Below are 22409 nucleotides of genomic sequence, written 5' to 3' on the forward strand. Positions count from 1 at the left end.
TTGAATTTAAAGAAAAAGTGGAACAAATCAGGAAAAGTTCATTATCAGACTTAATCTGTGACAATTCACAGCCTGATTTTTGTTATATTTCAAATTATATTGATATAAAGTCTGAAGCTTCAATCATTAAAAAAAGGTTTTCACCCAAATAATGAAAATTATGGAGGAAAAACTGGAGAAAACTAGACTGAAAATAGTCAATCTTCCTTTTTCACATCGATAAAGTGATGATAAAACAGAGAAAAGATGTGAATGTGTGTAAAAAGTTGACTAAAATAAGCTTATTTTCATTCATTGGTGAAACTTTGTGTGAACTTTTTAATGGGTTTTGGGGAGTCGGATGATAATGAAGGACGGGGTTAAGATAAGTACTAAAATGTGTCTGCGAGCACTAATGAACAGCTGCAGCCACACCGAGCAGGAAAAAGAGAGAAAACACCGAGAAGCCGTTATGGAAATCATTTTAACGTGTGGCCTCGCAGATCTTTGAGAAACTACACTTTTAAAGAGTAAAAACATGAAGCGCTTCATCGACTGTGCAGGTTTTCTCCATGTGTGGGAACTTTTCTCCAATAAACTGATTTTAAGGTTTCAATCCACCAAAGATCATCATTATTCACTCGTCAGACACTTTGGATGCATGATTCTACTTTTAAACTACAGTAAATACTCCAGTGAATGTAGATTCGCAGTAGAAACGCTGCCCGGTGTTTACACAGGAGATAAGTCCGCAGCAGCCACATCGATCCTCAAACTGTCCGATAAAGCTGGGTTATCAGAGCGGCTCCAAACCCCCCACGGAGAGCAGAGATCCTCCCTCTGATCAGCCTGCCGGGGCTCACAGCCACCCAGCCACAGAAAAACACTACATGGACCAGTACAGGGAAATAATGCTTTGACTGGACGGAGATAAAGGAAATAACTGTATGAAGAAGAGGCACTCAGGGTGAAGGATGTGTGGAGACGAGCCGAGGGGAAACAGTAAAAACTGAGGATAGAACCAGGGTAGAACAGGGTCAAACCAGGGTAAAACTGAGGGTCGAACCAGGGTAGAACAGGGTCAAACCAGGGTAGAACAGGGTAAAACCAGGGTAGAACAGGGTCAAACTGAGGGTAAAACTGAGGGTCGAACCAGGGTAGAACAGGGTCAAACTGAGGGTAAAACCAGGGTAGAACAGGGTCAAACTGAGGGTAAAACCAGGGTGGAACAGGGTCAAACTGAGGGTAAAACCAGGGTGGAACAGGGTCAAACTGAGGGTAAAACCAGGGTAGAACAGGGTCAAACTGAGGGTAAAACCAGGGTGGAACAGGGTCAAACTGAGGGTAAAACCAGGGTGGAACAGGGTCAAACTGAGGGTAAAACCAGGGTAGAACAGGGTAGAACAGGGTAAAACTGAGGTTAAAAACCAGGGTAGAAGAGGGTCAAACTGAGGGTAAAATGGTAATGTATTAAAACTGGGTAAAACAGAGGGGAAACAAGGTAATAAAAAGAGGAAACAGGGTAGAAGAGGGTCAAACTGAGGGTAAAACAGAAGGTAGAACAAGGTAAACCAGGTAATAGAAAGGGGAAACCAGGGTATTATGGGGGTAAAACAGTGAAGGTGACACTCACAGGTGGCATCGATCCCCTTTAATGCCCTTGGTGGTGCAGAAGCACTTCCCATTGCTGGGGTTGCAGACGCTGGCGTGGCCGTTACACTTACATGCTGCAGAGAAAAACAAACAATTACAATCCATGTGATTTTTAATCAGTTCATAAAATTCTAATGAAGACATACATTTAAATACACTATAGCCCAGAGACCACCTCTTATAAAAGAACAAGTAGAAGAAAAAGAAAAGAAAACCAACTGGAGATGAAATGTTTGCAGCCCCTGAAGTTAAGATGAGTTAAGATGATTCCTGATCTGTAAGGTTGGTTTAAAAAAAACGTTTAAAATGTGTGTTGTTTTTCATCATTTCTTAGGAAAACAAAACATCTGGTCCTCTCAGCTGGAGCGGATCTGCTCACAACAGCATTTCTAAACTGCAGCAAGTCACCAGAACTATTGCTAAAAACTCTTTCTGTGTATTTTCTCTAAATATCACATTATATTGTAGGAGAGTAACAGATTTCATCGATAAGGAAGTTTTAAATCTCTTCCACCTCCAAAAAGTGACAATTCTAGATTTAATCAATTTCAAGCATATTTGAAAAATTGGTTTCATCGGATCATCGTTTAACATTTCAGGATTCAAAGTTTCAATTCACACACAATTCAGTTCAAGCATCAACTGTGAACCTCGACACGTTCAGGATTATTTACATTTTATAGCTTTTAACTCAAAACACTCAGTTCTACAACATTAAAATAAATTCAAATATCAGCTCTACTCTGCATTTAACATTTTCTGGACTTTCTTCTGAAAGTCTGAATCACAATATTTGAAGAACGCCACAAGAAAAATACATTTAAATATACTTTAAGTATTAACTTTTCTGTTCTTTCCAACTTCGATCTCTTTTTACATTTCACTCTAAGCTGAAGTTGAAAGAGTGACAAACATCAAGAGACTCAGAAAACGTGATTGAAGTTTGAGAAGTTAAAGTAAAAAGCATAAACACTTTTTTTTGATTATATTGTATTTTTATCTGCTTTTTGTGCAATACATCCACCCCCATACTCTGTACATGTCCACACTTATAGGCACCGTGTGCATATTGTTTCTATTATATTGTATTTCTATCTGCTTTTTTTTTTTTAGTTCCTGCTACGTGTACTTCCTTCTCTGTACTATCCTGCTGTACCACTGCACATTTCTCCACATGCGAGATAAATAAAGGGATATCTTATATCTTATCTTAAAGTCTGAGTTAAAATGTCTTCAATTTCCACAGTTTTGTCCCAGTTTGGCTCTCTGACATGTGGAGAAGTGCCGGGGTGTGAAGTGGAGCGGCCGTCCCACAGCGCCCCCTCAGGAGCTCGGTTTGAGTGTGAGGTGACTTTTCTTCGATCCCTGAAGGAAGCTTGGGTAGATTCCACCATATGCTGAGCGTCTGTGAGTTTAATCTGCCCGCACAAAGGTTAATGTTTGCCCTCCTCTGCTTTAATCTCATCCATCATTTCTAAATGACTCAAACATCTGCGGAGCGTTTAAAGATCCGCTCACGGTTCCCTCAAGTTTACGGCCGTTTAGCAACACGAGCGGTTAATTATCCGACCGCGGACGGATCGATGGCGCTCACGCAACGCGTCCGGACTCAAACTGATGAGATGTGGAGGTGAAGGTGACGCCAGCGCCCCCCGGGGGCATTTAGCTGGTGTAGCCAGGAGGAGGGGGGAAACAAGGGCGTGACCGCATCGATCCAAACTCACAAATATCAGAATAATCCAGAAGGATACCGCCGAGATCCAAACACGCCTGTGACACAGAGCGGCGGAGGTTCTCCGGAGAACACAGGCTTTATGTGAGGAAGAGGAGGACGATGAAGGATACTCACGCTGGCAGCTGCCCCCGTTGGTGGGGTCACCGTAGAAACCGGATATGCAGCTCTCGCAGTGCCGGCCGGTGGTCAGGTCCTCACACTTCTCACACACACTGTCGTTGACACACTGACTGTGACCGTTACACTGACAGGCTGCAGGAGAGAGAACACACACACACACACACACACACACACACACACACACACACACACACACACACACACACACACACACACACACACACACACACACACACACACACACACACACACACACACACACACACACACACACACACACACACACACACACACACACACACACACACACACACACACACACACACACACACACACACACACACACACACACTTCAGAACAAAAACTCTTCAAACCTGAAGGTGTTTTTCGTTAAACATCCTGGACTCTGACTTTCCTCTAATTCACTAAATAAACATGTTCATTTGGTTCGTTTGGAGAATTTATGACACAGATTTATTTATTTATGACATAAATTTACAGGCGCTGCAGCAATTCTGTTAACAAAAAAAGGCAAATATTTTAGTGTTAGAGGATTAAAAACCTTCTATAATAATCATTTATAGAGAAAAATGCCATCATTTCCTTCACTTAAAGCTTTTTAAAAGATATTTAATGAGAGTTTTTTTGTTTTTTTTTACTTTTTAACTACAAATTTTAAATTTTGCGGCATTTCAAACCATGCAGGCAATTTTTATTACTCATAAATAACATTACTTTTTTCAGCCTGACACCAACAAGTTGCAGTAAAGATCTCAGCGGGAGGATTTTATGCTGACGTCGCCACTGTGGCCAGTAAAAGAAAAGCTTGGCTTCCCTGTGAGGTTCTGACTCCTGCTCGCTCTGAATAGTGAAGACAAGACGTGTTCTAAACCTGAAAGGGTTCATACAGGATGGAGATTGTATTTCTATTGATAGCAGCCGTGTTCATCTTCCTGTTTATCTGCAGCTCAGTCCAGATCACAGATATCACCTCCTCCACTGCTGCTGTATTGATCTGTGATTTCTTTCACATGAGTGAGGGGAGTCTGACACCAAATCACTGAGAAAGGTCTGTTAACCCTTTCAGAGCTGCAACAGTTATAGTTCTCACATCAGAACATGAAGCCACAACATTCAGTGAACTCAAAAGGGTCATTACCAGCATTAATCAGTGGATACAAATATTGAATCAAAGGATTCTTCACTTAATCTGTTAGAATCTGATTATTGGTGTGAGGTCGGCGTAAAGTCCAGCCTCTAAAGACTCGACCAAGAAATCCTTTATTTCCATTAAATGTGATGAGCTGGTTAAACTCTCTGTTCGTCATCGGCACACAAAAGGCAGAAGGTGTGTGAATGTGATGAAGCCTGGAGGAAGGTGTGTGAATGTGGTGAAGCCTGGAGGAAGGTGTGTGAATGTGGTGAAGCCTGGAGGAAGGTGTGTGAAGGTGGTGAAGCCTGGAGGAAGGTGTGTGAAGGTGGTGAAGCCTGGAGGAAGGTGTGTGGACGTGGTGAAGCCTGGAGGAAGGTGTGTGAAGGTGTGTGAAGCCTGGAGGAAGGCGTGTGAATGTGGTGAAGCCTGGAGGAAGGTGTGTGAAGGTGTGTGAAGCCTGGAGGAAGGCGTGTGAATGTGGTGAAGCCTGGAGGAAGGTGTGTGAAGGTGGTGAAGCCTGGAGGAAGGTGTGTGAAGGTGTGTGAAGCCTGGAGGAAGGCGTGTGAATGTGGTGAAGCCTGGAGGAAGGTGTGTGAAGGTGTGTGAAGCCTGGAGGAAGGCGTGTGAATGTGGTGAAGCCTGGAGGAAGGTGTGTGAAGGTGGTGAAGCCTGGAGGAAGGTGTGTGAAGGTGGTGAAGCCTGGAGGAAGGTGTGTGAAGGTGGTGAAGCCTGGAGGAAGGTGTGTGGACGTGGTGAAGCCTGGAGGAAGGTGTGTGAATGTGATGAAGACGAGGCAGTTACCAGGGCAGTGGATGAAGGACCAGTTGTACTTGGCCTCGTTGGGACACATGCTGGCGTTCAGGGCAGGCAGCGGGCTGGCCGGCAGGCCAGGGAGGGTGGACGGGGCCGGGACCGAGGTCTGGAAGGGTCCCCGGTACGAGCCCTCGATGCACTGGCCTCTGCCCGTGTTGCTGGGGTCGGTGCACCAGCCACAGCCCGGCTGGTCCAGACACTGACCACAGGTTCGATACCCGGAGCAGTTCTCCGCTGCACAGGAACCACGACACGGGAAACGTTAGTACAGATCCAGAACCCAGAGGAGTTTCTATGTAACATCAATATGAGAAAACACAGGACCAGACAAATTCTAATACTGTAAGTTCAGCTTCTAGTTATCTTTCTTGTGTATTTTATTGAATTTCATCTTCTTTGCAAAGTTTTTATTTTATACAGGTGTTTTAAATTCTGTTTCATCTAGTTCTATCTTGCCTTTGACGTATCAATATTTTATCACTTGTCTTATTTCTCTTTGTATGTTCAGCTTTTTTTTTTTGCTGAAAATGATTTACAGTAGAACCAGTGAGGAGCTGAGCGGGTCAGAGCTCCACCCTGTACTGGACACGTCACTGTGCACCGACACACATTTAACTGTTAACTCGCCTTAATGAGGACAACCTGCCTGACGAGGACAACAGACTGGTTCTCCTGGTAAATTTCAAGCTGAGCGACACGGCCAAAATACCTGGGCTATTATTAGTACTCTTATTGGAATATTCAGACGCTGTTGTGTCAGGAGACAGACGAGATCTGAATAATCGCCGCCTCTCTGTCAGCCCCTCCATGATTTCCGCCGACTGTGCGCAGGCTGCTGGTGATACACTTCCTTAACGCTCCATAACGTTAAGAAGTCCACACAGAAAGGTCCTGACTGGATTTGAACCCACAACCTTCTTGCTGTGAGGCGAGAGCGCCAACCATCTCACTCAGTTGAAATTGCCACCATTTATTTTTTATTATTTTAATTTAAATTCTTATTTTAACACAAGTTTTATTTTGACATTTCATTGTATTTTGTACCAGAATGTTTCACTAAAATTGACTTTATGTTGAGATTATAATCATTTTCAGTACGAACTGTTTGATCTTGTAAGAATATAGATAATCTCATCATGTACACTGTGACCACAACAAAGAAAAACTTCGAAGTGTAAATCTAAAGGTTATTATAGTAATATTTTACCGGTCTGGTCTACTCAGGATGAAACTGGACTGTATGTGGTCCCTGAAGTACATTAAATCTTATGTAATATTTATCTTGTATACATCTTATATACATGTGTATATGTATTCATATAGTATACATCTTTGTATTGGTTCAGTTATGTGCTTTTAAATAATCATAACATATTTGTTTGGTTCGTTCAATATCAACTGGTCCTACAATTTGTCCTGGTGACCCGTCCCTCTGAAGAGAGGACACCCGTCTTCAGGGGACACTTGCCTTTGGATTTTAGGGCGTCCCTACATAAGAGGTTTTACTGCATAGTAAACTTATTCTTTTGTTAAGTATTTGATTTGATCTTATCACATTTATCCAGCTTCTAACATTTGTTGCAAATTGCATTTTTTATATTTATGGTTCGATGTGTTTATTTGTCTTCTGCTCCTAAAACTGTGTAAGGCGTTTGTTTTTATCAGGGTTAAAGACACACAGTCACACCCGGAAATGTACTTAATATTAATATACTGGTGCTCACACACAACGTCCAGGCTTACCACACCCCGAGTTGAGGCGACCACTCAGTCCCTCACAGCGGCAAAAACTTTGTTTTTCAGATTTTAACAGATTTTAGTGTTCCACTTTTTTTTTAATTCTCCAGTTTTTTACCACCAGTTTTACTTTCAGTGTTTTACAATGTGAACCACTTTGTTATTCTTATCTGTAAAAAGTTTCAGTCAATAAAAATGACTTGTTTGATTCTATATATTTGTCTTTAAGAATTTCTTTATTCATGTTTTGTAATTTTGATCTACTTTCCTCTGTCCTGTATCAGGATATGATTTATCACTGGATTTAATTCAGAGTGCAGTAAAATGTGCCGACTATCAGGAGAACAGAAGAAGAGCAGTGATCTCACGTGGACACGTGTTCATGGTGTACCACTCCATGCACTGTCCGAAGGGGAAGGACGCCACGTATGCGTTGGAGTCAACGCACTGCTTCATGTTGCTGCACCACATGCACTCGGAGCTGCTGCTGGTGCACTCGCTGCAGGTGGTGCGCATGGCGCAGGGCGTGCGGCACTGCTTGGCGCTGTGGTTCGCTGGAACAGAGAGAGAGAGACACGTCACTCACTACTGAGCCGAGGAGGGGTGAAGAGCCTCCCTAGGTTGCGACGCTCACCTGGCCGCTCACACAGGCTGCCGTTCACTGGGTTGATGCAGGTCTGAGCCTTCAGGCCGCTGGACGCCGGCTCCGCCAGGTAGCCACAGAAGCCGGCGTCGCTGGGCTCGCCGGGCAGCCACTGCAGCGTGGTGTTGGTGAAGGGAGACATGTCCTCCCAGCACCAGTACGACACGTTGATCTTCCTCAGGCCCACCCAGGGCGTCACCATGGCCTTGTACTGTCAACACAGTCACAACGTCACACGCTGAACACGAGTCACTTCAACTGGCAGGAGAAGTACGACAATGAGCCGACCGTCATTCAGACACTGTTAAACTGTTTAAAAAGAGGACCAATGTCCCTGGAACTCACCAACATTAACAAACCAACAAATATATTCGTAGATTTGTTGGACGGGAACAATAGCCATGACTCATATTATTCTCTTACCAAATTAGGAAAAGAGTCATTAGACTGTTTTTGTGAAAATTGCCTTTAAGTGCTGGAAATTGCTATTTTCAGCATAAAAATGGCCGACGTTTCGGTAAAATGTTAACATCTTCTCTTCTAACTTCACATCATTATCAGTAAAAAAAAAGATTAAAACCAATTTATTTGTTGAGAGACAAACAAAAACTAGTTTGATTAACTTAATTCTCAAATACACATGTTCAACTAGCAGCTCACAAACGTGCCTAACATTCTATAAAACATTGGTTTCTGTAGACATTTCGAACCATAAATTCACTGTAAACCCTGGATTACTTTATTTTAATACTGTTAAACATACACATGTTGATTTAATTAACCTTATTTTAAAAGATTCCATTTGTTAATTACATCATACACACATACGTCATATTCCTCGAGGTAAAACTAGCACATTTCTTCTTTACGGGTACATTTAGATTACTGCGTGTAGTTTAGTCAATAATCAGAAAATTTAAGAGAAATATACTAACAATGACCAGCTAACAAGCTAAGTACCACTGGATCCGTTCTGTAATTCCACTTTGGACCAGCAGATTGTACAGTTTGTAAAAGAGGAGGAAGTGGCTTGCCACCCCCACCTAGTGGACAGAATTCATATTACTCTTATCAGGTACACCCGAAAAAATGTATCTCAGCTAAATTGGAGCTTCTCTGATGCCACGTTCCTTTATATTCTCTGCAGAAAAGTCTGGATAGCAATGAAATATGAAAATGGGTTCCTATTGCAGGATGTGTTGTCATCTTTTGAAAAAAGTCCCAACTCACCGTTTGAAAGGTAACGCAACGTCTGATGAGAATCTATTCCATAAACCTTTTGATTTTCCTTCAGAAAACGCAACATTGGTGTGTTTTTATGAAACAAAGACGGGAAACGTCACAGTGATTTTTCATCCCCTGAACGAACAGAGCAGCAGCTCTCCTTCACTGGACTGGAGGAGTAATCTGTAATCTGTAATCTGTAATCAATGAGTGCTGTAAACAAAAAGAGCGCCGTCGCTCTGGGCCATGAGACGAATTACTGTACCGTCCGAATTTAAGTCCATCTCCAGGATCGACTTCTTTCCTGTCTGGAAATAGTCGATCCAGCATGAGGAGAAGCCCTGTGAGGTGTGTTTTACAGCCTCTGTATGAAACCAGACGACACACTCGCCATCGATATGCACAAAGATTAACCACCTAAATATACAGGAGCTCATTCAATCCAGCAAAACTGAGAATGTGGCTTTGCTTTCATATCTATGTCCCGTTCAGCTTCAGGATCAGAAGTGACGGCTGCAGCCTGATTTAAAGGCTGATCAGTTAGTGTGATTAGAATCTAAACAGCACATTAAACGGCACGCTGCAGTCACACTTTTTACTTTGGACTCAAACCAAAACATTAATGTTTGTCTCAACAGCTTCAATCAACTTTATTCGAGCATCTTTTACTTCAAGCCCCTCAGTTCATTGGTTAAAAACAAGGTTAAAGGTCATCTCAGCCTCTTGAGCTCCAGCCTGTTGTGTGGTCCAGTGTAAAATATGTGAAGGAAGTGGTGCGGCGGGGACTGTGTGCAGGTTCAATTGGGGAATCTGTTGATGGGAGTTTTGTTTCACGCTCACGGATCCAAAACTCAGAAGCTCCGACCAGAACCCGTCCAGATTAAAGACACCACGGAGCTCAAACAGAAGAAGGTGCACGGCAGTGAGTCACTTCATGCTCATAAGTCAGTGATAACAAGAGAAATGAAAAGTGATTTCTCTGGGGATTCGTCATTTTCTGTGTATTTTTCTCGTCTCAATTATCCTCTGTTCTACACGACGATCTGCCCAATGAGACCGTCTGTACCGCCCGTCCTCACATATTTGACTAATTCAGTTATCTTCAGTCTTGTTCCGATGTGATCTGCTCTCTGTAATTATCTTTTATAATCTCCAGCACTGAGAATTTTAAGTCTTATCAGCCTCACATTCGCTGCCAGTCAGATGACCCAATTTCCCCCAAGGAGAATATTAAAATTTATCGAATCTGATAATTAGTCATAATATGCTCCTTCCTCCTGCTCCTCTTACCACCACACTCATGATCTGCAGCTCCTTCAGGACGAAGTCCACCTTCTTCTGCGTGGTGAGCGAGGCGAGAACGGCGTTGTGGCTCCGGCAGGCCAGCTTGGCGTTGTCGTACGAGTCTTTGGCCGTGATGAACTTCAGGCAGGAGTTTCCCACCAGATGCCAACTTTCTCCACACACGTTTTCTGGAACGCAGAGAGCACGAGGCGGTTCAATACGAGAGCTGCCAAAGAGGCTAAATACATCCAAACACGGGGTTTTATTTATCTATTCCAACGTGGGTTTTACTCCATGTTTGATTGACAATAAGATTTTATTTACAAACCAGGCTTGGCCGACAGAAGTGCTACAGACGGCGTTCACGTTTCTGGCTTGAGATCTTATTACAGAATCGAGTTGCTGCATTTTCTTCAATCTGCTCAAATCTATGGTACAGTTTTACTATTTCCCTGTTTCTACATTTTGATTCACAGGAACAGCATTTTAGTTCAGGAGCCATTTCATCTCAAGAGGGGCGGACCAGTAAAATAGTGTCATAATAACCTTCAAATTTAAACTTTTTTTGTTGTGGTGCAGGGTATATGCGATGAAAATGTTATTTAAAAAATTTAAATGAAAATTAATACTCAATACTACTTAAATGTCAAGACATTTTAAACAAACCTTCTGGTGCAAAATACAGTGAAATGTCCAGAAGAAACTATTCAAACTCCAAAATGTGTTTTCCAGGATATTTTTTCCAATATCTTGGTGTTTTGGCCAGATTGGAGCCTCTTGCAGTCCGGTTTTGGCCCACAGGCCTTCAGATTGTCACCCCTGGTTTAGAAATCTGAGGTGGTGAAAACAATCATGAATGACACACAATATATTATCTTTGTGTCTCTTTGCCGTTTCTGCATTTATACATACATATTCTCTTTTCAATTCAGTTTTATTTATATACAATCGTGTCACATACTCTCTCTTCTGCCTGTTTCTTTTTAGTATCTATACATTTCAGATCCAGAGGATCAATAAAATCGAATAAAGTAAAATGTTGTGTTGGTTAAAGTGCGATAAGACACTGGGCAGTGGCTTTAACTGATTTGCAAAATGAAGTTGTTTCTCATTTTAATGTAAAATATTTTGTTTTGTTTTATTTGAAAGGAAACATTTTTTCTCTCAACTCAACTCGAAAACTAATGTGCTTCACTTTTTCACCACAAGGGGGCAGAATGTAATCGACCGACAGCTATTTCTACCACAGATGAAGATTAACAATGAATCAGTGTCCATCCCTCCATCTTCTCCCTCTTATCCGTTCCCGGGTGGTGGGGGTGTCAGTCTGAGCACCGTCACCCAGATCATATTGACCCATTAAGAACCTTCCTGCAGGTGGAGAGCCCACAGGAAGGTGGAGAGCCCACAGGAAGGTGGAGAGCCCACAGGAAGGTGGCGCACGGCGTGGGACATGAACCCTCTACCTTGAGATTGAGAGTCCCATGCTCTACCAGCTGAGCCGGGGGCGTTATGAATCAGTGTGTTTTAGGGAATCAATTCAACATCAACTAATCAATCATATCTCTACATCCGTAGCATAAAAAACTACTTTTCTACAGACAACCTGTTCTAATGAATGAATAAACTGAAGACACTCTAACTGCCTCATGTTATTAAACATTGTCTAACGTTCCGTCACCTGGCAGTGAGATGCACTCCTGGTTCCGAGGTTCCCACTGACAGTTCTGGTCCACGGCGCAGCTCTTGCAGCTGGTTTTCTTGTTGCACACGTAGGAAGGGTTATCTTTGGGGCAGCCGTCAAACTCCGCTATGGCCCCCTGAACAAAGACACACGTGTGGAATGAAAGTGAGGCTCAATGAGGCAACACGTCTGTAAAACTGTAAAAACCTGCAGTGGAATCAACTGCATTCTCAAAAACCTGATTCACTGTCTTTTCTTACTGTCAGCATAATGAAAAGCCCAAACTAACAGAAAATGTTGGATTAATAGTTAAAATAATCAGGCGATAACCACCAGGGCCCAGTTGTTCAAAACTGGGTTAATTTAACCACTGGTTAAGCCCTAACCACTGGTTAAATCCTTAACCTGCCGTTTGCTAACCGACCGTTAAATATTTGTTGTTTAAAACATGGTTAGTCATCCCGTTAGTTAACGTGGCCTTCAAAGTTAACTGTGGGTTAACGTCATTGTTTAGGGTCCGTTATGACGCTCCGCCCAAGGCTCCACCCACTTCCAAGGCTCCACCCACTTTCACGTCTCCGTGCTTTCGTGTTTAGTCTTCAACGTTGTGGTGGAGGCAGCGCAGTGTTTTTTTTATCTGCTCTATTAAACTATAAAACATGACAAACTACCAGGATGTTAAAGAGGAAGATGAAAACTGAGCTGGATGATCAGAGGCTTCATGGTGCCTCTTCTTCTTTTAATTTGACCAGAGAGAACCATCTAGAGAGAACCATCTAGAGAGAACCATATAGAGAGAACCATCTAGAGAGTGGAGAGTGGCCAGAGACAGAAATAATAATAACACGAGGGAACTAGATAATAAGTCGTTACCTCAAATCAATAAAGCGAGGGAACCAGATCATTTAATCTGTGGCCGTGAGATTGACGAAGGGAGAGGTCTGTATGAGGCAGCAGGGGGCGCTCCGCTATGAGACGCTCCACAGAACTTCTTTATAATGAAGCCAACTGGTTGGTTCATCAGGAACTACTAAACAAACTACTAACTACTGTAAATGAAAGCTTGGAGTTTTTAGACCTAAAATGAGCCTTTTAATGGAATCAAGTGAAAGAGAACTTTTATTGTTGATCAGCGTGTGTTTACCTAGGTTACCATGGAAACGGCTGTAGAGCAGCGTTCTATCATTCTACACCTCCATTCCTCCATGTTGAAGCTTTTGATTCAGAAACGTCCAGAAATAAAGTGAAAGGAGCAGAAAGTCACTATGGAATGTTGGAATGGTGAAAAATAAGAGCCAAACTCATTTATTACTGATAAAGAGGAGAGACATGAGAATTAGATCTTCTCTTTCTGGACCAAGGTGAGTTTAAGACGTCTGGACTTCACATGCTTTAGTTAGAAAACACCAAGATCTAATGTGCTCCGTGGAAACGAGGCTCTTAAAGCTGCAGAGCAGCAAATATGACGGGATATAATACGAGGGAAACAGATAGTAACTCGCTGTCTCCAGTTAGTCATTTAAGATTACTAATTATTATCTAATTTCCACACGTTTTATATATATTTATATATATATACTATTATTTATAAAAAACATTCTATGGCCACTCCGGGGCTCCATAAAGGTGTAACTCTTCATTCCAGTATTGATTTATATCAAAGTTCAGTCCACGGTCCACCTTATCATGAACGCAGCGTTACCAGTGAACGCCACGGTGAGAGTTAACCACGCTGTTAAACAGTTAGCGGAGGTCCGGAGGTGGGTTAGATAACACCCGGTTAAAGTTAAGTTGAGTCGGTTGAATGTATTTAACGGCTGGTTAAATGATAACCCAGTTTCGAACAGCCGGGCCCTGGTTCTCTACAAGATAACCTGAGGCTTCCTGCTCTTACAGCCGGAGCCAACAGGAAGACAGACTTAAGGGATTTGAGGCGGTTCTGAAGGTGGAGGGAGACGTGAAGCGTTAGAATCCGCCCAGCAGAGCGGCTCTTCTTACTGCTGCAGAGGTGCAGTTGCTCCCCAGAGACACACACTGGACCGAACACCACTGGCAGCCGTTGGTGTTGGACGTGCAGCTGTAGCAGTCCGTGTACTGGTCACAGCGCTCGTTATCCGCATCTGGAGGACAATAACACAGAACACAGCCGTCCGTCCGTTACACCAACTTTACTCCTGAAAGAAAATCTCAGAAAGAACATGCAATCTGATATCTGAGAAAGAGTTTCCACTAGGTTGTGTCATAACCTCCTGTTTTCCTGCTTTTTGTTTCCATCCAAGTTTAGACAAGTAAAAAGCAGCAACCGAGAAATGAGCTGTTTAGTTTCAGTAGATCAAAACTACTAATATACACAATGTAGGACACAAATTACATTCAACAGGATCATTTTTCTTTCATTTCAATGTGACACTGGAGATGTTTTCATGGGTTTCAACAAATGCCGCTTTGACCTCCAGACAACAGATCAGAGAGTTTGGACTTAGAAACTTGTGTATTCCTCATGTTTTCTGAACATTGCTCCTGAGGACGACTGCCAGTTTGCAGCCTTTTGGTATCTTGTGAGCCTGAAAGATATTCCAGGTGGCATTTCTCATCTGCCGGCTCTTCTGTGGATGCCGACACCGTGAAATGAGACTGAGGTAATCTGAGGAGGAACCGGGCTGAACTGTCCCTCAACATGTCAGACGTGACACGGGTACAACACACACTGAGGGCTGGAATCCCCACGTCTGGAGGAACAGACACTCTGGGGGTGAAAAGGACTGCAAACATCTGATTCAGATAAGATTTACCTTCAGTACCAAGAGGCAAAAATGAAGGAAGGAGGAAGATGCTCTATAATCTGGATGTGAATGCTTCTTGAAGCAAACAGCAGCTCTTACAAGTTAACATTTATTCACCGATGCGAATGCATCAGAGGTACTGTGGCTCTAGACCAATGCTGATGTTACCTATGCTGGCGTCAGCAGAAACAGGAGTTTAGTGAAACAGTAATCGCTTCATGCAAACAGTCAGACAGCAGCTCGCCAACGGTTTTCATTTAAGAGACTATCAACTGAATAAATAAGGATTTTATGATATTAACCAGTTATAATGTTGCTATAAAACTATAATGTTTTGCATCTGCACACGATCAGTAGCAGATAATATCGTAAAAATAATAAGTCTGATATTAGTTGATGAAATGAAGCTTTAAGTGCGTCTTAATGTTCTTGGGTAAATGGCTGTTCAGGCATTGATCTTTATATCTGCATAAATCAATGGGCCATAATAAAGAACAGACAAAATGCTACTCAAGGGAATTGATGAAAATCTGAATATTTGCAGAATCAAAACCACCAATTTGTTAAAAATAAAACTTTAAAAATAAACGTAATCCTTTTGTTAAATGTAACATTTATTCAGCATTTTGTTTGGTGAAGTTCACTTAAATAAAAGTAAATAACTTCAGTTTTCTGACCAAAATCAGAAAGGAAATTGGATCAATTTATTAACCCCAAAACAGGAAACAAAAGGTTGATATTATTAGTTATTACCAGTAGAGTGAGGAACAATCAGTTATTATACAACTTTATCATATACATATGATGATGATTTTTCTCAGATAACTGAACTGATCAACACTCTGGATGAGAGCGATGTGGCGGCTGTGTATGAGCGTAGCATTGGGCTGTGATGGCGGCGGCAGAGGGACCTACATGATCTGGCGGTGCAGGACGGCGGCAGCTCTGGAGCGGCGCCATCCCCCTCCCAGGGCAGGCAGGCGGCGGCGGTGGCGTTCCACACGCAGTGGATGCCCGGCCAGGTCTGGCCGCAGGACGTGGCGCTGGAGAAGGCGGAGCAGCTGGGAGACGTGTAGAGCAGGACGTCGCTGAGCAGCAGACTGTTGAAACCTCCGAACACGTACATGACGCTGCCAGGAAGAAAACGCCACGTTAGAGGGAAACTTCAGGGACAAACACTCACTGGACTCCAACTTTGATGGGATTTCATTCATATTCAAGCACAAGTTGCATCATTAAACTCATTTCATGACACAAAATAATCTTTTAATCTGTGATTTTGTTGTAAATAAGTTCCAGGAAAAATTGTTGTTTTTAATTTCTTTACCATAGTAGTCTTCTTATATTCTTCATTGTTTGAAAAATGTGTTTTAATTGTAGTTATTCTAATAAGATACTATCGTGAGAGAACAGAGAGGAGGAGAGAGCAGGAGAGAGCAGAGAGAAGCAAAGAGGAGCGAGCGAGCAGAGAGAAGCAAAGAGGAGTGAGAGCGCAGAGAAGCAAAGAGGAGTGAGAGCACAGAGAGGAGCGAGAGAGCAGAGAAGCAAAGAGGAGGAGAGAGCAGAAAGGAGCGAGAGAGCAGAGAGGAGGAGAGAGCAGAGAGGAGCGAGAGAGCAGAGAGAAGCAAAGAGGAGGAGAGAGCAGAAAGGAGCGAGAGAGCAGAGAGGAGGAGAGAGCAGAGAGGAGCGAGAGAGCAGAGAGCAGAGAGGAGGAGAGAGCAGGAGAGAGCAGAGGAGCGAGAGAGACGGAGATGAGCATAGAGGAGTGAGAGAGTGTGTTGGGAGTTAGCATCTCGGCTGCCTTGTTGTTTTGTCCAGGAATTGTTTGTTTTCTTTAATAATTGTTTGCTCCAAGCAGAAATCTTTATTGTAACAGTTTGACTTTTCTTTTCCGGACATGTTTGTTTCATTTTCTTGAAACTGAAATGTAATTTTTGTCCAGACAGACGGCTGAAGTGAAACAAAGACTGTCTCTTCATCAGAGCTCCTGCTGGACGAACGAGCACACCAGAGGGAGGAGCACACCAGAGGGAGGAGCTCATCAGGAGGGAGGAGCACACCAGGAGGGAGGAGCAAAGCACACCAGGAGGGAGGAGCACACCAGGAGGGCGGAGCACACCAGGAGGGAGGAGCACATCAGGAGGGAGGAGCTCATCAGGAGGGAGGAGCACACCAGGAGGGAGGAGCACACCAGGAGGGAGGAGCTCATCAGGAGGGAGGAGCACACCAGGAGGGAGGAGCAAAGCACACCAGGAGGGCGGAGCAAAGCACACCAGGAGGGCGGAGCACACCAGGAGGGAGGAGCACATCAGGAGGGAGGAGCTCATCAGGAGGGAGGAGCACACCAGGAGGGAGGAGCTCATCAGGAGGGAGGAGCACACCAGGAGGGAGGAGCTCATCAGGAGGGAGGAGCACACCAGGAGGGAGGAGCACACCAGAGGGAGGAGCTCATCAGGAGGGAGGAGCACACCAGGAGGGAGGAGCAAAGCACACCAGGAGGGCGGAGCAAAGCACACCAGGAGGGCGGAGCACACCAGGAGGGAGGAGCTCATCAGGAGGGAGGAGCAAAGCACACCAGGAGGGCGGAGCACACCAGGAGGGAGGAGCAAAGCACACCAGGAGGGAGGAGCAAAGCACACCAGGAGGGAGGAGCAAAGCACACCAGGAGGGCGGAGCAAAGCACACCAGGAGGGCGGAGCACACCAGGAGGGAGGAGCAAAGCACACCAGGAGGGCGGAGCAAAGCACACCAGGAGGGAGGAGCTCATCAGGAGGGAGGAGCTCATCAGGAGGGAGGAGCACACCAGGAGGGAGGAGCTCATCAGGAGGGAGGAGCACATCAGGAGGGAGGAGCACACCAGGAGGGAGGAGCACACCAGGAGGGAGGAGCACATCAGGAGGGAGGAGCACACCAGGAGGGAGGAGCACATCAGGAGGGTTGTTCGTCCGTTGGGGCTGGGAGAGTCTGTCCCTGTGGACTGACTGATCAGGCCAATCGGCGCTCTAAAGGTTCTGGTGCCGTATGGACAGGGAATGGCAGCTGCTTTCCCCGTCTTGCCTGCGTTGTTCAGCTGCAGCAATCCTGTTGGCTGCATGAGACTTTGCTCCACTGTGAACAGCTGCCCGCCTCTTTGGTCTTTCCATAGCTGCTTGCTCCCGCGAATTGTGGTTGATGCTGAAGGCTTTCAGTGAAGCTCTGAGTGTCTTTGAAGCACTTCTTCTGGCCTCCAAGGAAGCGCTTGCCATGCTGAAGTTCGCCGAACAGGAGTTTCTTGGGGAGCCAATGGTCTGGCATGCAAACTCCATGGCCTGCCCAACGTAGTTGGTCTGCATCAAGATGGTATGGAGGATGAAGGATGATGGATGATAGATGACTTGCGCGGTGACTTTGTTTAAAGTGCAGAAGAGTTGCGTGCTGTAAACCTCACTCTCTTGTCCGAGATCAGCAATGTCCAGTGGCAAGACCAGGTCAAGACAACTGGTGGTGGAAACGGCTGCAGTGGAAGACCAATTTGTCCTATGTGCCTCAACTTCCTCTATGCGTTGCTGTAGCCGCCTTTCTCTCCGTTGAACCATTTTGGTTTCCTCCGCTGATTCCGCCGGCGTCCAGTCTCCGAATGCCTTAGGTAGGCAAGCCCTAAACTACCAACTGTCTAAGTGGCATGCAACTTAGACAGTAGAGACTCGTGGTGGTAAGGATGTCTAACCCCTGTCACAGGTCCAAAGGACCTGCCCACTACCCTAAGAGGGAGGAGCACATCAGGAGGGAGGAGCACATCAGGGGTATGTCCAAAAAGTCCCTCCTATCTCCTTCTCCTTCACCCCAGGAAGTGTTTAGTGTGGCGGCCATGATAAGGACTGTCTGAATTCTCAATAAGCAAAGGAAAGGAGGCTTGTTGCTTCCTTTACACCAGGGGTTCTCAATCCTGGTCCTGGAGGACCGGTGGCCTGCATGTTTTAGCTCTCCCAGCTTCAGCACACCTCAATCTGATGAGTCATCATCAAGCTTGTAAAAAAAGCCAAGTAACGAGGCCTTATTGCATTCAGGTGTGTTGCAACTGGGAGAAACCTAAAACATGCAGGAACCGGCCCTCGGGGACCAAGATTGAGAACCCCTGCTTTAGAGCCTCCTTCAGCATAGGAACCACTGATGCATCCTACAGTTTAAAAATAAAAAAATATGGACATTTCCCTCTCTACGTTCAAAAAAAAATCTTAAATTACACCGACCCACATATACAGACGGTTTAGAGCTGCTATGAGCATGACAAACCTGTAGGGGGCAGTGTAGCAAGAAGCATGAAGCCATGATAGCCAATCAGAATCCTGAAATAAAACAGGACGTCACGAATTGTGACGTGAATCTCCGCCTACCCCTTTGGATGCAAACAGAGACAAGGATTTTATCCAGCTCTCCAGTGCGGCCGGAGTTTTCAGGAATCATCGTTTATGGGGAGTCGTAGCTGCGTTTATGTGTAAATGCGCGGTCCAATCGCAGCGAGATAAATGTTTTTTCAGATACCCAGGTACATGTAAACATGACCTGAGAGAGCGGCAGCAGGAAGGTGGTGTGTCAGACCAAGTTTCAAGGAGTTCTGCAAAGTGCATGAATAGCTCCTATTGACCAACAACCTGTGAACGACTCCTCAACTCAAGCTTCACAGCTGAACTGCTCCTCTGACCAAGGCCCAGTTATTGAGGAGATGGTCTCTGGACTGTCCACTCCACTGGACTGTCTACTCCACTGGACTGTCCACTCCACTGGACTGTCCACTCCACTGGACTGTTTCCCACCAGAAAACAGCTTGTCGCCACCAGATGGCGCTCTGGCTCAGCGTTCCTCTGGCTAGTGGGACACCAGCTGCACCTCAGCCGCCTCCTGCACCCTCGGATTCTTTGTTTATTGGTGAAAATAATTATTGTTTTAATAAAGTAAGACATTATTTGTTCATAATATGATTTCCGTGTGACATATTGTTTGATGAAAATGGATTTCTATCTGGGTTAAAGGTCAAAAAACATTCATCAGAGTCAATCGATTGCTGTAGTTGTTTCATTGTGTTTGCAGTTATTTTACTTAACCAAAACTAATATCTTGATACTTTACCGAGTTAGTCTTCTAAAACAATCCCAAAGAGCTCAGGGCCCTATTTCTATCCACAAGGTGAAAAACAGGTCACACTTATTTAATGAGAGAATTAATACAGGAGATACTTACTTAGAGATACTACTTAAAGAACTTGTAAGGTTTGGCGTCTCAGAGGCAGTTAGTTATTGTTAAACAGTGGAAACCTCCCAAACCCTCACAGTTTAAAGGATGGGTAAATAAGTCAACCAGTAGAGAAAGTACCACAGCACCAGACTGGGAAACATTCTGCTCTTATATTACTACTACTTCTTATATTACTATTACTTCCAGTCAGCAGGATGACAGTTGATTTTCTTCCCTTTGGTATTTTATTTCGTTCACTTATCTTATTTGTTTTTTATTTGCTTTCCTTGTTCTTCAAGAACTTTCACAGCTTGTAATGTAATAAGAGACACTTTTTATGTATAAAAGCTCTGATTACTGAGGTAAAAAGCACTGAATGATTGTCGTGTACCAAGCATAAAGAATTTAATAAAAACTTGAATCACAAAAAAAAAAAGAACTTGTCAAGTAACTTCTGTACTTATTTAAGTGAAAACTATTAAGTTCAACCAAGTACTTCATTTCAGTAGTTTGAAAAATGTTTAGCATCAAATTAAAAAATGATAAAGTGACAAACGTTCATGTTTCATAGTATTGATATTCCGTGAGACAGTAATCAAAAACATGAAATGGAAGATATAATCGAATCCTTTTGAGAAGTTAAAGCTGCGGCGTCGTTCTTTCGCCGTCTCAAACGGCGTCGAAGTGACTGAACTCTGATCAGCCGTTAACTGAAACGGAGGATCGAATCGAACGGATCCGTGTTAATATTTGATGCTACAACAGGTAGAGCTTAATCTGATCGCCGCGTCTCGCTTTGCTGGCGCTGCAGGATATTCCGAACCATGACTCAGCGCTTTCAGCTTCCCCGTCATAATCCATTCACGTCGCACTGTTATCATGAAAATGCCTTTTCTTCCGTCACTCGTCTGCTTTGTGTTCGTCTTTTTCCCGTCAGACTGACGCCCTGAGGTTCATTGCTTTTCTTCCTCATCCTCACTTTCAGATGTGATCACAATCTAAACTTTGAGCCTTAATAAATCAATACACAAGCGATTAAAATACTCCTGATATACAGTCTGCAACTCTTACACTCATTTTACATTTTAGTCATTTTGGGATTGGTGTTTTTTAAATGAAAGAAATGTTTTGACCTCAATATTTTTATCATGATTCAGGATTTTGTCCACAGAAGTAAGAAACACTGGGTCACAAAGTGTTTCAGAAATATGAATGAAATTAGTTTTCACAGCTGTTCAGCCATCAGGTTTCTGGAGGTTTAAGGGGGCGGAGTTACCTGTCGCTGAAGACCGCCGAGTGTCCGAAGCGGTTGACGTCGTGGAAGAGGTCCGGCCGAGGCAGCACGGTCCACTCGTCATAGGCTGCAGAGAGGAGAGACAAACTGCTGAGCGGCTCTCACATTAAACCACAGCAGAGTCGGCGGACCAGAAAAGTAAAGAATCAACAGTTGGTTTATTAAATTCACTGATTTGGTCTTTTGTGTTCATTTTCTGGATTATAAAATAAACCACGGCTCACTAAAGCCAGTTTAATGTAAAGAGACGTGTGTTTGCAAGGTGACGTCCGGCGCTTTAAATCTCATCAGCACAAATCAAACTATTCTCAGACAAACTGAGTCCTGTAAACAGATGAGGAGAGAACAGTCCTCATCCACAGGTCAACACTGCCCCCTGCTGCCCCTGCTGGGGCCTGCAGCGGCCTGTAAAAAGCCCCTCGGTGTGCAGATTGATTACAACACCATGCAGCAGTGTCAGGACAGGGCGGCCTTAAATCCTCCGCTCTAATTGGGTTCACATTGCTAAGGAGGGACAATTAGTCCTCCACACGAGGCCCGTCAACACACTAATTAGCAGACAATTACCCCGAGAGGGGGCAACTGACAGAGATCCCGCAGTTGGGGGGATGAGGGGGGGGCAGCTGGGGTGAGCTGTACTCTGTCCAATTACAAAATCATATGAGGAGCAGAGGAAGCGAACTAGGCTGAGATCAAGGAGGAAGAGGAGGAGGAAGAAGAGGAGGAAGAGGAAGTGAAATAGGCCGAGCTGAGAGCTGATAAGGAGGAGGAGAAGGAGGAAGAAGAAGAAGAAATGAAATAGGCTGAGCTGAGAGCTGAGGAAGAGCAAGAGAAAGAGGAGCAAGAGGAGGATGAGGAAGAGGAGAAAGAAGAAGTGAAATAGGCTGAGCTCAGAGCTGAGGAAGAGGAGGAGGATGAGGATGAGGAGAAAGAAGAGGAGGAAGAAGAGGAGAAATTGAAAACATGTTTATGACAGAATACACAGTTTTTATATTTTAGAGGGATACATTAGCTGTTTCGCATTAGCTTGTGGCTACATGTTTAGCATTAGCTGGTGGCTACGTGTTTAGCATTAGCTGGTGGCCACACATTTGG

General features: G+C 44.2%; 1 protein-coding gene across 1 annotated transcript in view; it reads right to left on the reverse strand.

Moving 5' to 3' along the window:
- atrn (attractin) overlaps positions 1–22409 on the reverse strand; it is a 152513-nt gene that overhangs the window by 99480 nt on the left and 30624 nt on the right. The window contains exons 11-20 of the mRNA XM_080480151.1: positions 21297–21381; positions 15725–15939; positions 14025–14146; positions 12024–12162; positions 10349–10530; positions 7826–8045; positions 7560–7745; positions 5443–5688; positions 3482–3619; positions 1613–1706 (exon numbers count right to left, since the gene is read on the reverse strand). Of these exons, the coding sequence (XP_080336277.1) occupies positions 1613–1706; positions 3482–3619; positions 5443–5688; positions 7560–7745; positions 7826–8045; positions 10349–10530; positions 12024–12162; positions 14025–14146; positions 15725–15939; positions 21297–21381 (1627 nt within the window). The remainder of the gene's footprint in view (positions 1–1612; positions 1707–3481; positions 3620–5442; positions 5689–7559; positions 7746–7825; positions 8046–10348; positions 10531–12023; positions 12163–14024; positions 14147–15724; positions 15940–21296; positions 21382–22409) is intronic.

Source organism: Lipophrys pholis, assembly GCF_963383615.2.
Source record: "Lipophrys pholis genome assembly, chromosome: 14".
NCBI lineage: Eukaryota > Metazoa > Chordata > Actinopteri > Blenniiformes > Blenniidae > Lipophrys > Lipophrys pholis.